Source organism: Gasterosteus aculeatus, chromosome X (assembly GCF_964276395.1).
Source record: "Gasterosteus aculeatus chromosome X, fGasAcu3.hap1.1, whole genome shotgun sequence".
NCBI lineage: Eukaryota > Metazoa > Chordata > Actinopteri > Perciformes > Gasterosteidae > Gasterosteus > Gasterosteus aculeatus.
The window spans coordinates 7,052,420-7,069,981 of record NC_135698.1 but is presented as its reverse complement, the minus strand read 5'-3'; the positions used below and the strand labels follow the sequence as shown (position 1 = coordinate 7,069,981).

The window sequence follows — 17,562 nt, the reverse complement described above, 5'->3', positions numbered from 1 at the left end:
TTTGAGACGATGGTGAATTTTTTTTCCTAACTGACGCCGGTCGATCGTTACTGGAGCTTTAGCTTTATTAGCTCATCCTCTGCAAAAGGCTCACTTTTTATAAATGACCTCGAGTGAGTCCGGGGGGCCAATCACTGAGCCAGCCTTTCTCATCAGTGTGGTTATATTGACTGCATTTGGTCACAAATTTGTTACAGCAGTACAAATGCTTTTTGGACCTCAGTGAACACGGTCTCTTCGCTACACAACAGTCAGCAAAGTGGAGCGGTGCTCCCCTGCTTTTCGTCAAAGTTCACTCTCCTTAATAAGCTTTCACTGCTGTCCTAATGAGCTATGAGACCCTGGAGGCTCACACAGAAAGTGTTCGCGTGCGTAGGTGTGTGTGTGCATGAGTGCAGGCTCTCTGACAGCACTGACCTGTAGTAGCGGCTCTGCAGGATGCAGTTATTTCTGTTCCCCCGTGATATCTTGCGTGTGGCTTAAACACGCTGCAGAGACATGCAGGCAGCGCACGTAACGCTGCTGGTGGTGGAGTCTGGATATAGTTATTGACTCTCTGGGCCTTTGAGACACTCATTACGTGTAATTTGGCCTGCACCGACTCACAAGTGTGCATCCGGTCGTGTGCGAGAATATTTGTGTGTTTGCTTTGAACAGGTCCCTTTGCGTTACTGCTGGTCTGGATGGGTTTCGTTCTAATGAGCACTAATGTCCGGGTAAGAATGAAAAATCACTGGCACCATCATGAATTTCCATGCTGCAGTAAAACATTATAAATTGGGAAGTGAGAAGAAGATCGTTGAAGAAGAGCTTGTTAATAAATGGAGGATTAATGTTGAGGGATTAAAAGAACATTTGATGAAAATATAGATGCAATGACAGAGATGGAATTGGAAAAGAGGTCAAGTCCGTGATGATGCGTCAGTCTGAATTGGAGAGAAGACCCTCGACATGACTCTTTTCAGGCCAGTGCCCCTTGTGTAACTGTGTCTGCGTCACATTTTACCGAGATTATGTTTCTTCACACAACTTGTGAAAGCAACGCTTCTCTCTGCGTGCCACTGTAACCCTCATGGGGCCCCCAGGTCATGTTCACAGACAGGTTCAATTTGGCAACAACTGAGTGCTGTTTCTCACCATGTCCACACTTCTAAAAGAGTCTCAGTTGAGGCTTTCAGAAGAAATGATATCGCTACCATGGCAACATGCTCTCTCAATGGCAATACGCTGACAACGATCTTTATCAGGTGTAACGATTACATGGTCACCATCGAAGTCTAGTTAGCATGGTAGCATTTCATCAGGTTGAGCTGATAGTGAATATCTCATATTATGAAGGTATTTGGTCATAAAAATAAGTATTGGACAAATTCAATTTGTTGTCCAGATGATGGCACTCTAAGAAAAGTGAGCAAAGGTTATTACAGTTCATCCTAAGGGGAACATGGAAATGACACAAGATATTTAAGATAATTAAGGTATTTAATCTCTTGTCAAACAGACCGTCATTGCCGTGCATGGAACCTTTTGTGCTTAAAACAAGTAAGAAGCCATCTGGAGGAACTTGCACTGCCTCATGCATTGGATTTCAAATAGTTTAACCTGTGGTTTGAGCTTTGTAAAATACAGAAATGAACAAACATTTGAAAGCAAAGTGTTCAATTCATTTGTCAGTTTTCTTAGCTTGGACTTTTCACTTGTCTCAGATAGACAGACCGCTCCGGCTCACAACGCAGATCTCGTTTCAAAACGACATGTGCCTATTTGGTTCCGTTTGTATCGTAACCCCTGTTTGGTTGCCATGGGAAACGAGTGGGTGGACTTCACTTCCACTTCTCCGACTACCTGCGACGTGCCACTCACTGTGAACCCTGAGAGAAGGGAATTCATCCCCCAGCTGAGATTCTATAAACACACACTCATCAATTCTTCATCATCTGTCTCACCAGATGCCTTGTCTTTTGGGTGTGTGTCCCCCCCGCCTCCCCTCCCCCCTGCCTCTCTTCATGGAGGGGGGTTGTTTTTTTGCGTCACGCTCAGCACCTCTATCTGCTCCAGCCAGCAGCAGCAGCAACAGGGACAGCAGATGAGTACGGCCATTGGCTTCCCCCCCCCCTCCGTCACTGGCCCTCCCCTCACCCAAACACAATGGGACCGATTGTCCGTGCGACACACACTCACGCACAGAGGGGGCTTTACTCTGGGGCTGGAGTGTGCCGCTCCCCCCGCCATATGCCCCATCTCCGCTGGAATGTGATTATCTTCCCTTCGCCTTAGAGACGGAATGAGGAAAAACGGTGAAAGAAGACAGACAGCATCTGAGACGGCAAGAGGGAGGTCGGTCCGTCAGTGTGTGTGTGTGTGTGTGTGTGTGTGAGAGAGAGAGAGAGAGGAGGAAGGATGCAACCAGCAGTTTAACACAAGCCTAAGCCTGACTGTGCGGGCGGCACAGCGAGAGAGAGAGAGAGAGAGAGAGAGAGAGCGAGAGAGAGAGGGGAGGGGAGGGGAGGGAGAGAGAGAGAGAGATCTTTTCTCTTCAGTGTAGCAGTGGATTTCAATTCCTTCACTGGACTCCACCTCGTTTCTCTCACCGGACTCGACCCTCTGCTCAGGTTAGTGCCTCCCCTCTTTTTTTAGAGCCGTTTACCGGTCAGTCACAGAGAGAGACCCGACCCATCGAGTGCACAATGCAGCCGGGGTGGGGGGGGGGGGGGGGGGCAGGGGGCTGCTGGGTTAACAGAGATGAAAATGCGGGTGGTGCACGAGACCACAGAGACACTGAGAAGGCGTTTGCTGTGCTGCAAAGACGCACACGCACACACACACGCATGTCGCCTGCTGAGGCTGATGGTTAACAAAGAGGGGAGCGCACATCACAAAAGAGAAACCCTGGATCCCACCACAGGATGATCCTGCCGGGCGCTGTCACTGTGGCAGCAGTGGCTGGGAGTGTGTGTGTGTGTGTGTGCGTGTGTGCGTGCTGCAGGGACTCTAGGCAGTGGAGGCTGTATTAGCTGGTGGCACTATTCATTTTTTTTCAAGGCGTTGTTTGCTAACCCCCTCAGCTGCAGGCTATTCACGTCAGAAACACACAGACACACCTCGTGCACGTAGGGGCCACCTCAGTTAACTCTGTTTGCCATGATGTGCGTAATCGGGCCTCAGCTGTGGGAAAATATGCAAGATAGTGTGTGGGCGTCTGAGTGTGTGTGTGTGTGTGTGTGTGTGTGTGTGTGTATATTGTGTGCCGGTGTTGTAAACTATGATTTAAAGTCACCTTGTCATTAGAGCTGCAATACAATCTCTTGATGATAGACGCGGGCGTGTGGTCACTGCACTCTATCTTGGATCCGAACAGCATCAAAGGAAAATGGCATTTCATTTATAAAACAATAAATTGCTGCATAAATGACCTTTTTATTATCAGACAAATGAAGAAGCGGGACGTTTGCCCAATGCTTTCTTTCTCGTTAGGCTAAATATCCTCTATAAAGTCTTTTGAAACCATTAACTTTATCTGCAGCAATACATTTTCTCTGGTGCTCGTGTTGCCCCCCCCCCCCTCCCCTCCCTGCTCCCATGAGATCCCCTTCCCGTACCTGTGGGCGGTGGCGGGCGTTTGATCCTGCTGTTTGTGTGATGCGATGGACGCAACCGTCCAGTGGGCCTTAAGCTACCAGGCACCTGGATCAGGGATCAAGATTGTGACTGTGAATGTAAGTCCAAGAGCTCAGGATGGAAACAGAAGTTAGCAAAGAGGAGAGGCCTTCGTGGCTCAGATTAAAAATACTGTGATGGGGGGTTTAATTAGGGGGGGGGCTTGTTGTCACTGTAAAAGTTGTCATGGACGTCTGGATCGGTCGCCAGGCTTATCTTTTCCATCCCATTTGTGTACAAATGCAGATCCGTAACACGTCCCCAGCAGCGAACGAAGTGGAATGTAATGTAATGTAAGTCGCTTTGGATAAAAGCGTCAGCTAAGTGACATGGAATGGAATGGGGAGAAAGAAAAGAGAAACCGAGGTTAAGTCCCAGCTCTAAGAAGAAGCTAAAAGGAGGAATGAGTGCCAACAGCCTCATTGTAATGAATACTAATGTCCACACACGGAAGTGAACGTTGCAGTCGGGTTCTGAGAACTTTCTCACAGTGTGACTTGTTCTTTGTATTTTGTTATCAGTTTTGTTGATGGTGTGTCTGTAAGCTGATGATATAAATCCCCCCCCTGCGTCTTTTTACCAGAATCAGCAACTACAGCTTAATCCCTGTGGGATTGAGCCTCCTCATCTCGCTGCTTCCTTTTCTCCTTCTTTACCTCTCGGCATATTTTGTTAATCTTCTAAGTGCCGCAGTCAAAAAGTGCCGTGTCATTTTTGCTCAGGCGTCACAGGTTCTGGCGAGCCTCCCGTGACGCAGGACCACAAATGCTGATACGGTTTGACGCTTCATTCCACCGGACTTGTCAGATTAAATGCTGCTGTGTGTGGGAATTCGGAGACACGGAAGGTGACTCACTGCGGGTTTAAATGTGTTGAGCGAAGGGATCCGACTTAAGGAAAGATTTCTGACAAGCGCGGCGACAGAAATGAGGAAGCAAGGACGTTCACCTAAACAGGAAGTTTGTGTCATTTGAAATGTTTAGTGTCATTAGTGCCGCGAGCTCCGCCGCAGGCTCGCCTGCATTCCTGCTGCGCGCTGAGGATACGGGCAGTCGGTGCCTCCGGTCAGAGCGCTTCATTCATAGCGGGTAACAATGATCCCGTTTGAGCCACCAGCTTTTTACCCACGCTGTTTGATTGGCATTATATTCAGCATTCTATTTACTCCATCCATAATGCATCAGGTCAAAACGATTCAGCATTAATGAGTCTGTGTGGCTCACTGCGTCTCCAACACACCGGAATCGAAAAGGAAAGAGGTGAACAGAGAGACATTTGCGGCGGATCAAAGGATTAATCAAGAGTTTGATGAGTTGGATTCATCGCTAAGCGCCGGGCCTCATCAATGCTGTTGCCAAGCATCCCAGCTTCCCATCTTCTGCACATTTAATACTTAAAAATGAAAAGTCATTTGTCAAACAAGGCCAACAAGTGTTGCACAAGTTTCAAACAAGAATTCAAAATGTCACAGCGTCAATATTAACATAGAAACTATGAAACACAGAACCCTCTTGGACAACTTCCTAAAATCTATTGCTAGCATTAGAGCCTTAAACATGGTTAGAACAGATACACGTGCCATTTATTCATATTTTGACTGCGGCCCCGTGTGCATGACTCCTAGTCACCGTTGCTACGCTACGATTGGGCATTTGCTTTATGGTGGAGGAGCTCAGCCGGTCGGTGTGGATAAAGGCCCGTAACAAGGATTTCAGTTTGCACCCTCTCAGCATACACGCAGCAGTGAGAAATCCTCCTCCGGCATGTTTCTGACCACATATCTGTCCACCACGAGCACTCTGCAAGGCCTCGCTCTCAATGCGGCGCATTAGAATATTACCCATGGCCTTCTTTGATTGTTTTTTTTTTTTCCTCTTTAGACAGCGAGAGTTGTTGCCAGATTTAGACGAGCAACAACAACCGTCAGCATCAGATTGAGAGATTTCTCATGGGGTTATTTTTGGAGATGGAGCTACTACTGAAGTTCAGAAAGCCATTTACTTTTGATGAGAAATTTGAATAGCCATTTCTATAAACATGTCTCCTAAAAATGGCACAGAATGGAAACTCAATTATGGAAAGAGATAAACGCCCCCCCCCCCCCGGGCATCACTTCACTGAATTAATACAAACACGAGTGTGCAGCTGGTTTTGACTGCATTTTATTGCTTTTTAAAGTCACGTCCTGATTTTATTGGATTTATTTAAACACAAAGAGGACGTCCCTTCCGTGTATCTGCACTTCACATCTGTGAGACCTTTCAAAAGCGTTTGCGTCGGCCTTATCATGAAAGGGCACGCCGCGGATAAGCACTGCTGTTCATTTGTGGACCGGGGCCTGCTGGGGCCCAGTCAGACGTGGTGATCGGCCTGACGGCTTATTGATCGACACATTTGGGAGCAGCTGTGAGCTGTTGTCCAAGGTAGACAGGCAGGTCACGGGAGGGGGGGTGGGGGTTAGAGGGGAGTGAAAGAAGGATAAAGAAGGCGATGGAGAACGCAACAAGAGGCCGACAGAGAAAAGAAAAGCGGTGACCGGGAGGAAGTAAGAGAGAAAATAGGGGGAGGAGCGCATGACTGGACCGCCTGTGTTATTGCATAATCTACTTCCACCAATCGATCCTTTGCTCGCTTCCCAGTGATCCAGAGTCCACTATCCCCACACTGCTGCTGCTGTTGTTGTTGTTGTTGTTTTCTTCTAACAACTCAGTTTCACAACTGCCCATAGGTCAGTCAAGTAGCCAAATGTTTGCCTTCTGATATCCAGCCGTGGTCATCTTTCTCTGAACAGTGATCACAGCTCTCTCTCTCTCTCCTTTTCTTTTTTGGCTTTCGTCACACGTTCACGCCGGAGTGCTTAACAGGGATGCCGCCGTTCAGGTTGGGGATCGCGCCGCGCCCGGTCTCCCACTGGTCCTGCCCTCGTTAGACACGGGCCACGGAGCGCGTTTTCGGATCATGCTAGAAGCTTATGTTTGCACGCTGAGGCAGAGTTGGGAGCGCGCTGGGGGAATCGGGCAGTAGATGGAGGCAGCGTGTGCACACGATGTACACATTTTATGACGCACATGTTTAAGTTGGTGGAACGTGAGGAAGAGGAAGTGTCTTTATTTATTTCTGGTGGAATCTTGCACAAGACGCACAAACCAGATGGACCATATCCACCACATAGTGCAAAGGTTATTCAACATTTTTTCTACAGGCGTGAAAAAACAAAAGTATGCAGGAAGTTAAAGCTGGTCTTTCACCAACAATGGTTCAAATATAAAGTGAAGCAGATAATTAGTATTAGTAGACGTATTGTGCTGTTACCTTCAGCTCTACTGTGCATGACAGTGTCCTTTTAACTACGCTATTACCTCTTGATTCAGTCTCATCATCAAGTTAGTGACCAGCTGGTGAACATACAGCAGCATTTAGAAGCATTCAGAAGCTAACGAACCAACTATTTCCATTGTCAGTTAATAAAAGGCACAAAAAGTGTGAACATTGGACTTCTTCACATTGCTAGTGCTGCTGCTTGTGTGCGTGATGTGTATATAGAGTCAGCTGTTTGCCAAACATTTTTGAATGTTATTTTTGCAGCTTCTTTTGCTGCACTATAAGCAATATGTTTATTTTACCATAAAATATGGATTGGTATGTGAGAGGGTTTGTTGAAGCCACAAAGAATTACCATCTCATTCAGCAGTTCATCATGTTTCCAGGTCAAAACAATACTCACGAGGAAGCCATTGATATGCTGTAAATACGTTGCTATTATTTGTATAATAGTATATCCGTGAGCTGAAATGTTGAATGGAGAGTAAAACTACATCATAAGTCTATGTTCACTCCATGAGCTGCAGACAGGGGTCTCATCTGGTTGGTTTTACCTCGTAAACCTCTACGAGGCCTTGTCGTTCTCACCGGCAGAAAACCATGACTCTAATTGTCCATTATGGAGGCACAAGAGAGAAGGTAGACGAGCGCATCTGGTCTCATTCAACAGCCAATCTCTTCTGTGTCGAGCATTAAAACCTGAGACATGTGCTCACACACACACACACGCACATTTTCCCCAGTAAGAACCTCAGTATGATTAAAGGGGTGTGTCTCGGCATATTAATATGTTCTTTCCTTTCCATTATTTATGAGCTACATTTGAATAGTAATCACTATCTGCCACTGCCATGCAAATGAGCTTGAGGTTAGTAGGACCTTTTAGGCAGGAAAAGCATTTTTTTAGACATTCGGTAGCCTCTGCTTCTCATGGTGACAGGAAAGACGCCCTTCTCTGATTTAGTTTTTGCTGCAGTATATGAGGCTTGAAATGAGGTTATAATTGGGCTTTGGGCGGGTTGATGCACTCAGTCTAATACAGTTAGCATGTGGGGAAATACAGCAAGGATGCACTTGCACAGGAGCAAAGAATAACGTGGTGCATCATAGTAGATATGTGTTTGGCACGACTGCAGACGGTTAATTATTAACTTTTCCGGCTGCTTAATTTACATTGTCTCTACGCGTTCCTCTCCCCGCCTTTCTCCCCCTTCCCTCTGCACTTATTTACAGTGTTCCCCCTCCTCCCACCCTGGAACGACTGTGCCCTTGAGTACTGGCTAACCCTCGAAACTAAATATTATAGAAATGATTAAAAGGAACCGCAGAATCCGCATCTTAAACAAATATTTCGCCCCCCCCCTTCCTTCCTGCTTAAGTTTCTCCCTCACCTGGTGACTCTGGTTTCAGGGGAACCGGTTGGTACAGTCACAGGAGAGGCACTCTAAGGGTTTGATGGCTAAATACAGACATTAAGTAACCAGGCGACGGAGCAACCTGCGTCTGAAAAAGGGACTTCAATTATTTCCCCGTAAAGTCGCTGATCAGACCCTCGTTCTGAGATGGATAAACGCAGTATGGTCGCCAGGATGGAGGAAAAGCGGCGGTTCTGGATCAGGGTGCTCTCAGGTACCGTGGAGGAAGAGTTCTTTCTGGTAAACAGCACAGCAGCTGAAGGACATCGGGGGAAGTACCGCTGGTTTTGGTTTCAGCTTATTTTATCGGTTGTGGAGGAACCACTACAGTAATTACTCGTGACTTGTGGAAAGGTGAACGACATGCTTGGATTGTTATACCTGTAATCCAGACTTTAATCCCAAATCTGGATTACAGGCGCAGCAATCTAGGGTACGTATTTATAGGAAGAAACCAGACGGCGCAGAGCATTAATATAGCAGCGTACAACTATCATCAATGCAAATATATAGTTACGTATTGTCTACCTTGGTTGCATTTGTAATGATTGTTAGTGGCATCAAATGATTGTGTTGACTTTTGTGTTTTACGGTACTTTTTTTTTTTTTTTTTTTACCTATGCATATGGTGCAGGGGAAGACGTTTCTGCTCCGGCTGGCGTCTGCTTCTGCTAAACACACGGCGCCCATAATGTGTAACATGTTAAATGGCACAACTCCACATTTTTTTATGTGAGCTTCAAAGCGCGCAAGATGTGTTGAAGTGCAGAGTGAATGTCAGCAGACAGCGGGGGGGGGGTAGGATGTCCTTTTGAAGGTCAGGCTCGGGTTATAACTCAGTTGGTGCAGTCGTGTCATTACAATCCTGAGAGAAATGCGTCGATACCTTTTACCTCCTCTAACTCCCGTGCAGTTGGTGCGACAGGACCTGACCTGGTTGTGAACCGTGTTTCACGTTTCCTCCGAGCTCATGCCTGAGGTGCATGTTGATGTGTGCTTGGGATTCTCTTGCAGTTTCCCTTTTGAGAGTTGGTCTGCTTAGAGTTGAGGCAGAATATAAAATATGAAAAACAGGAAGTCGACGGGACAGGAAGAGGAAGTTTAAGGTCGGGCCGGTAGGTGGACCAGTGAGAGTCTCCCCATCCTGAAGTAGGTCGACCCCACTCCGACATCTCAACAGCAGCAACATTCTTTTGACCTTTACACCCTTCATGCTTGTCGTCACCTTTGTTGTGGTGGAGAGTTTTTTAAAGTGTGTTTTCAGTGCTGACACATTACACATCCCCCTCTTCAGGAAACAATGGGCCTGTGGGGATTCTGGTCACGTGGCCAAAGTTGGGGGACCGGGAGGGTGATGGGGGGAGGGGGGGGTCACAGTTGACTTAGTGGGTTGTCTCAATAGAAAAGCGTCTGATATGGACGTAATGCCTTTGATAAGCTGCTTACGTGTGTTACAGAATATTCTGAATAGAGAATTTATATAACAGATTGAGGTACAACTTGTGTGTGTGTGTGTGTGTGTGTGTGTGTGAGAACAGCAAGCAGTACTGTCCAGATGGTGAGTGGAGAAAGCCCTTCTTTAAGCCCTGAGCCAGGACATTATACCCCCCTTCTCACACACACACACACACACACCTACTCACATAGTCTGTATATACTTAATGCAAATAATATTTCTGTACTGTATTAAGGGAAACAATGAGACAGCGTTCTCACATTTTAATTCAATACCAAAATGTGCGTAAATCCACCCTCAGCCTATTGTTACAAGTAAACAATTGAATGACGAGACAAAGAAATATTTCAAGTTTGGAGAGCACGGACTACCGTGACCCGTCCTTTATTGGTTTGCGTTAGGTAATCAGATGTTGTGGTCATGTAGGAAGTCATTTCAAGCTTTAGTCATACACAGCTGATTGTGAAAGTAACCTCAATCTATCAGAATACATGATCATCATCCCTTCAAATGCATGTGCAAGGAGAGGAGAGGCTAATGACACTGGCACAAATGACTCGCACAACGGGGACCAATGGGGCACAATGCGTCACATGTGGCTAATACTTCCTATAAAGAACAGGGAAAGGTGATGAAACAGGTTTTTGACTGTTGTGGTTGATTGGTGAGCCGTCATCATCAATTTGATGTCATTTATAGCCCAGTGAGTGCAAAGAAAAGGAATCGGGATGAAGTCCGCTCAACTTTAATTTGTCGGAACATGCGGATCGTGCAGCTGTTGTCTACAGATCATCATCCTGCAGCCTGGGTGCTTCGTGTTAGATCAGACAGAGCAGACAAACTGCGTGCGTGTGCGCGTGTGTTTGTGTGCGTGGGCCCTTCATTGTTCTTACTATGTTGCTATTTTCTGTTTAATCTTTTATGTGCATATTAAAAAATACTGGCTCTCCCTACAGACTGTGCCCTACATATCACACACAGACTAATTAGGGTTTCCATCCCCGAGGGGATGTATATTCCTCTTCGTTCTCAAAACAAACACAAGCCCACCCCTGATCCCGATCAAGGCTGCGACCAGAAGAGCGCTTCAGGAACCGTAAATACGCCGAGCATGCTGCTGCTTTTTCGGTGACTTGAGTTGTGTTTTGTTGTTGCAGAGAAGAAAAGCAAAGCTGACTGCTTCCCGTCCAAGAATGCGGAGGAGGCCTGCGTGGCGGTGAAAATTGAACACTCCAGAGGTAAGCGCCACCCCCCTTGCCCCCCCTTTCCCTGTTACTGCTGCCTCCCTGCTTTTATTTCAATCGCTTGAAACATTGCTGTTTGTTTGATGTTTGATGCGCTCCGTGTCTGTTTTTTTCCATTTGAAGCCTTTCAGTCATATTTCCTTTTTTTTTTTTTTTTTTTTTTTTTTTTTTTTTAACCATATCTGGCAAAAAGATCCACTTCTTCCATGGCTGCAGTGAAGTGAACTTTAAGCCCCGGTTGATGTGATGCAGGTTGAAGCTCCCTGCAGCACCAGTGTGAAGAAAGCTGCTTGCGCTATTGTTATATCACGTGTGTGTGTGTGTGTGTGTGTGTGTGTGTGTGTGTGTGTGTGTGTGTGTGTGTGTGTGTGTGTGTGTGTGTGTGTGTGTGTGTGTGTGTGTGTGTGTGTGTGTGTGTGTGTGTGTGTGTGTGTGTCTCCAATGCTGCATCTGTCCCCCCGGTGTCTTCCTGTTTCTCCACTGTTTTGTATCACTTTGCGTGTCATCCTCTCCCGTCACCCCCACTGTATCCTTTCCCCCCTCCTCTCCTCGGTCTGTCTTCTATGTGTTGGTTTATTTCCATCGTGCCCCCCTTCACTGAAACTATTTTACGGTGTGAACATAGGAGTGAAATGAGAGGTGTGCGATGCGGTTTGTCTTTTTTCTTAAAATGATCGTTAACCTGTGATAACTTCTTGGTTATCCAGGGGTTCCTTTGGTGTTTCTCGGGTGCGGGCACTTTTATTTATTCAATAACGCTCGCAGGAACAGTGCGTTTTTCCTCGTCGGGCCTGACACGTGTTCCTTCTGCCCCCCCCCCCCTTCCCCAAATCGCCACTGCTGCTTATACAAGGAAGAGACACAAGTCATTCGACAACATGCAGCTGAGGACAATTACCTCATTCCAGCACTTATCCCTGACTCGCTGCGTCCCCCCTCCTCCGTGTGCGTGTGTGTGTGACGGAGAGGAAAATGTGAAAAAAGGGAAGAGTTATTGTGCTTAAAATAGACAAATACACTGAATAGATAAATAAGCCAATGCTAAACATCTGGCTGATGGTGAAGTTCAGCCATGTCCTCTGTCCAAAAGCTCCGACAAAAACCCCTCAGCGCAGGGTCAAACCTAAATAAAGATTTAAGGTGGAAATCAGACAGAAGCGTGAACATCTATGTTGCATTGTGATTACATTTCCACTATTGCTGGACAGTCCGATTTGTAGTGCTTGCATGTCTGTACAGCTGTTTGAGGGTCAGAGGTTGCGTGCCGCTGACACAAGTCGACCCTGAATGGGCGTGAGACTCTGCCAACGGGAGGAGGCAGTTGTCGCGTCACCATTGTACAGTCATCTGGGATTTTGTGTAGTTTTCATTGCTTGAAGCGTCCACATTTGCCGCTTTCACGTGCAGGTTATCTAAATGGAATTTAAGGACTGCAATTGCTTCCCGGTGAAACTGGTTTACTGGGATGCCTCATTCCTTTCAATCCTCCTCAGTGAGCATGTGAGGCCCATCGGAGAGAGCGCGAAGGGACACATTCTGCGTGAATATATACATACACATGCAAAACGGGCGCACACAAATAGCTCTCACGTCTCAAATAGCAAGGGGACAAGAACTACTCCATATAGCATAGCTGCTACGGTTAAATTAGGGCTTTCTGTGCTGCGGCAGTCCTTTTGTGTAACCACGCAGCGGCTCAGCGTTGATGTATCACACCGTCCATTACAGCAATAAGAGCTGACTTGACCGTCAGAGACGCCAGGAGTTCTTCTCACAGCGGAGAAGCAGAACAGAAGTTGCACTTCCCCGTAATGACTTCTGCAAAAGGTACATGTAGCTCGGGGTGACAAGCAGCCTGCTCATTGGATCTTTGTGTACTTTCCTTCCACCTCGTTCGTTGTCGGTTATCAGAGGCCTTTTCGCGTAACTTCTCACTTGTGCCGTCTTGCTCAATTTGGCCGACTGGTCTTTCTTGTCTTATACGTCCCAAATATTTTAAGGCTGAAAATGTGCTGGAGGGGGGGGAAGTCGATGAGGAGATGTTTTAAAACAATTGAATAGAGCCTTTGGGCTTCGTTTAGATTCAACAAGCAGACGGGAGAACTGGTGCGTCGGGCTCCAGGCTCGTTTAGTCTGATCAGACTAATCGGACAGAAGGAGAAGTGAAGAGGGTGTTATAAAAGCTGTTAGTAGATATTTAACAACATAAATGTGCAGATCCTTTCCGTTCACAGACACGTGGGTTGTGATCCGTCTGCTCCTCTGTACCTTCCTTTTCTGTCGAGAGTCTCGTAGTGAGCGAGAGTGAAGGAGGAGTGTTGCGCTGCTTCTTCTTCTCACAAGGGTTAGTCACTCGCCGACGCTGCATGGGAAGATTGCACAGGACCTAAATTTAGTACTCTTCTGGGACTCGAGTACCGTCACAAACACAGCGCGGTCCCTCACTGAGGATACTCTCTCCAAGCCTTTTCTTGTCCGCCTCAAAACTCAAAGGGTGAGTCTGATAGCTGGGATTGTTTTTATTTAAAACAGATTCTGATTCCTCTCGGACTGCCTCCCGCTGACATTCGGGCTTCTTTAACTCCTCAAGTTTGATTTTGGAACAAAGCTCGCTCTCACGATGACCCGTTCTTTTTATTTGCGGATGTGCGTTAATGTGGCAATCTTAACGACAGTCACGATGTTTCTCAACAGTCTGACAGATCGCTGCCCTCCCGTCAAATCAACCCATTCGAAGACGGCATGCGAGGACACGGGCGGTCGCGGCTGCTATACTTAAGCTCACGTTTCCTCTATGCGTCGTCTTATCTAAACGTTTTGTTCATGACCCAGCTCTGCGGAAGCCAATCTTTTAATATGCCAACCCATGCGCTGAGAAGTGTGTCTGACTTTTGGTCAGACGTGTCTCAAGTCAGAGACAAAAAGTTAAGGCGTATACTTGGCAAAAAAACGGAGAAGTTCACTGAAGAGTGTCTAATAAAGACGCACGGCAGTAAAAACACTGGCGTCAAAAACTGGTGGAAGTCTCACTTCAACATTAAAGACAAAAGCAGCACGCGGGGTAAACGCACAAGGGGGCTTATTGGATGCAGGTGAAACTGATCAGGGCGGGATGAACAATCGCACACGAGGAACTGAACTATGTGAAATAAGAAGCGAGTACCAACTGACCTCGGCCAGCCGGCAGACAAACTGTTTTAGGAGTGATTCCCTCATTTTTGTTGCTTGGAAAACCTTTTGAGGATGCATTCCGTCGTCAGGTAAAGCTTTTTTAGAAAGCAGGTTCTCTTTAAAAAGGAGTAGCGTCTGCTCGGACATCTCTTGTCCGGCACAATGAGGAGCGAAGATGAAATTCACAAGAGGCTTGGTTCATTTAGCACAGGTCTTTATTTCATCTGCGCTGCTACACTTCTGCCTGACCTTTTGAGAGGACCCTTTTGAAATGTATTGATGATTGAAGCAGAGGCCCTCAGGCTCGTCCCTCTCAGCGGGGAAGTCCATCTTCAGGAAGCAACGGGCTGGTTGCCATGGCAGCAAGGCTGAGCATCCTCCAACAAGGACGGGGAGGCGAATGTCTCGGTTTGACTCGTCAATTCGACGCTTCCTTGACTGCGGCAATGTTGTTTCGGTTTCTACGTAAACAGATTAACTGTCAACTTAACTAAGAGCTTTTTGTCGCGAGGACACAAAGATATTATAGTACTTCTTGGCGTATTCAGTCATTGTCATAACTAGTCGTTGTTCAGGATAAATCTTTTGTTTCTAACACACAGACGGAGGTGGGGAACTGAAGTGTTCCTGCAGGATGGCGGCTGGCTGCTCCTAATTCACACCGGCCTGTCGCTTGAGCCGAGCCAGCTTTAATTATGAGAAGACGCCAGAATGCGTGTTAGCGGGAGCTGCAGTTCCTGCCGAGCATGAGACTTCCTTCCGAGAAAGTAAAGTTCCTGTTTGTACTGAAACAGAACCGGCTGCTTGTTGATCTGATCTCGACGCAAATGTCTTTGTCTGTGCGTTTCTTGCCCAGTAACCGGTTCAAGTGAAAGCGTCCAGCACCGCGGTGATTTAAAGCCGACGCCGTTAATAACAACCCTAGGCAGGCAGAGCCGGGCTGCGGGGGGTCGGGCCCCCGAGCAGCCTGCCAGGATAAATGTCGTACGCGGAGCACAATCCGCAGGCGGAGACTTCCTTTCCAGCCACATGTGTACAGCTGCAAGGCTCGATAAATTCTTATGATCTCTTAATGTGGCCACGGGGCGAAGCTGAGCACATGATCAAGAGAAATTCCGGAGGCAGACTTCAGAATTGATTGGTAATTTTGGGGCCATGTTCAGAGAACACCGCATGGGGCCCGTTTCTATTCATACATTCTGCTCAAGCTGTTGTCTTTAATTACGGTTGGGCAGTAAAAACAGAAGCTGTGACTCTGTGGTTGTTTTTCTCTTTCTGTTTTAAGACTAGTGAGATAAAGATCAATGTCGGGTGTATAAATAACCAGCCAAATATCAGTAAACAAACTGCATCTAGACAACTACATATATATTTATTGTGTTTTTCACTGTTGTTCATATACTTCATGGCAACACTAAGTAATAAAGTAGTTTTAGATGAGTTTTATGTGAATGGATTAATCTGTTAATTGTTTCATAGCGTCTTGACCTGATTGTCCAGAAGAGCGGAAGACAATTTTTCCGAAATTTGATATTCATTTGTGCCTCTCAAAGCACAGATGCTTTTAGTTTGATCTATTTTTGGCCATGAGACCGTGCCTATTAAGGAATGTAGACCTCTTGATTCAATGATTTATACGGGGATGGAAAATGTCTCTTTTCGTAGTAGCATCAAACCGAGGGGCAGGACGTGTCCTTCCAGTCCGTCGACTGAAAACTGAGCACTCGCTATTTATTTTTGCAATTGTAAGTCTGTATCTTTTAAGCTCCACACTATTATTCCACTTCACTCAGTGTTTATTCCTACTTGTTATCCGCGCTAAGCTCCATCGATTTCTGCATCCAACTCGTCACTGCCGCTTGTTAAATCCCACGCTCGCATTTTGGGTGACCACCTTAAATGGAGACTAATGGACGAATACCCTGTGAAACAATAAGAGCACCATACATGGAGATGTGCCTTTTTAAGTGGACATGTTTCACTTGCATGTGCTTGTGTGTGTTGTGTGGTTTAGAGAGAGACGTTTATATCCAGGCTGCCGTAAACACTGCCGGTCTGTGTCCGCCGTGCCATTAAGTCAGTCTGCTCCGTCCAAACACCGATGCTGTGCCATCTGCAGCCAGCTGGTCTGCTAAAAGCTGATCATCAGCTGGATAATCAACTGAACTGTCTGACACCCTGTATTATTTACCCTGCAGCCGTTTATTATAAGCGTATTTGCAGCCATGGATAAGTAGAGCACGCCCTGTCGTATGAAGGGAGGAGATATCAGAGGAGGTCTTTCTCAGTGTGTGAGACACACTTTTTTAGTTTTTTTTAGCTTCCTTTTTATAAATGCAATCCCACTTACTGCAGGTCAAATATTCGAAAACATTTTCCGTAAGTAAATTTTCCATTTTACTACTAGAGAGTTCTAACGTGATGTAATTATCATAAAATAAGTAAATTAAGTAAATTAAGAAGTGCCAGAAAGAAGAAGAAGAAGAAGAAGAAGAAGAAGAAGAAGATGAAGATGAAGATGATGATGCAGCTCACAGTCATCCGGGGGACAATAACCACATTGGTGCCTGTGTCCATTGACGGACAGGGGGTCCGCCAAAGCGTTTAGTGGTTAAAATGAGTGTTGTTCAGTGTCCAGCAGGTCCAGCTTTTTCTCATCAGGTCATTTTGAATGGAAGATGATGAGATGTAATAGTCTCTGTCTGTCCGTCTGTCCTTCAGGTCTCGGCAGCAGCCCGGCGCGCGAGAGCAGCAAGCCGGCCAGCGTGCAGGCGTGTCTGAGTCGAGCGGGCCTCAGGACGACTGACCAGAGCAGAGGGGGAGTCAATGGAAGAGGCTCTTGGCGAAGGCCCCGGCAGCTTTCTAAACCCAAAGGTACACGTCGACGGCTGGCAGCCATCGGGCCGAAACACCGCAGGGCCCGAGGGGGGCCGTGGATACAAGGGGGTAACCACGATAGTCCGGTCTGCGACTCCAGGGAGAACGCGGGGAAGCAGGAATGGAGCTCTGTAACGTGGCCTAGGATCGGTGCACCTTGAGCCTTGTCCTTCGGTTGTTTGAGTTGAGTGAATCAGTCGACACAGATAAGGGGGGAGACGGCACCGGCCTTTCATGCAGGGAGTGTGAATCCTAACACATGGGCGCGAGACCAGTAAAACCGCTCGCTTGGAAACCGGGTAGCTTATACCGCCGCCTTCAGGTCCACGCCGATATTGCAGAGACTTCAATGGAAGAATACCAGACAAATCCTCCACCAGTCTACCAGCGTCCAAAGATCGTCTCTAATGTTTAGTCTTTT

General features: G+C 46.8%; 1 protein-coding gene across 1 annotated transcript in view; it reads left to right on the top strand.

Moving 5' to 3' along the window:
• LOC120808908 (FYVE, RhoGEF and PH domain-containing protein 4) overlaps positions 1 to 17,562 on the top strand; it is a 34,219-nt gene that overhangs the window by 7,718 nt on the left and 8,939 nt on the right. Inside the window, 2 exon segments of the mRNA XM_040162219.2 lie at positions 11,007 to 11,087; positions 16,986 to 17,138. Coding sequence (XP_040018153.2) covers positions 11,007 to 11,087; positions 16,986 to 17,138 — 234 coding nt within the window.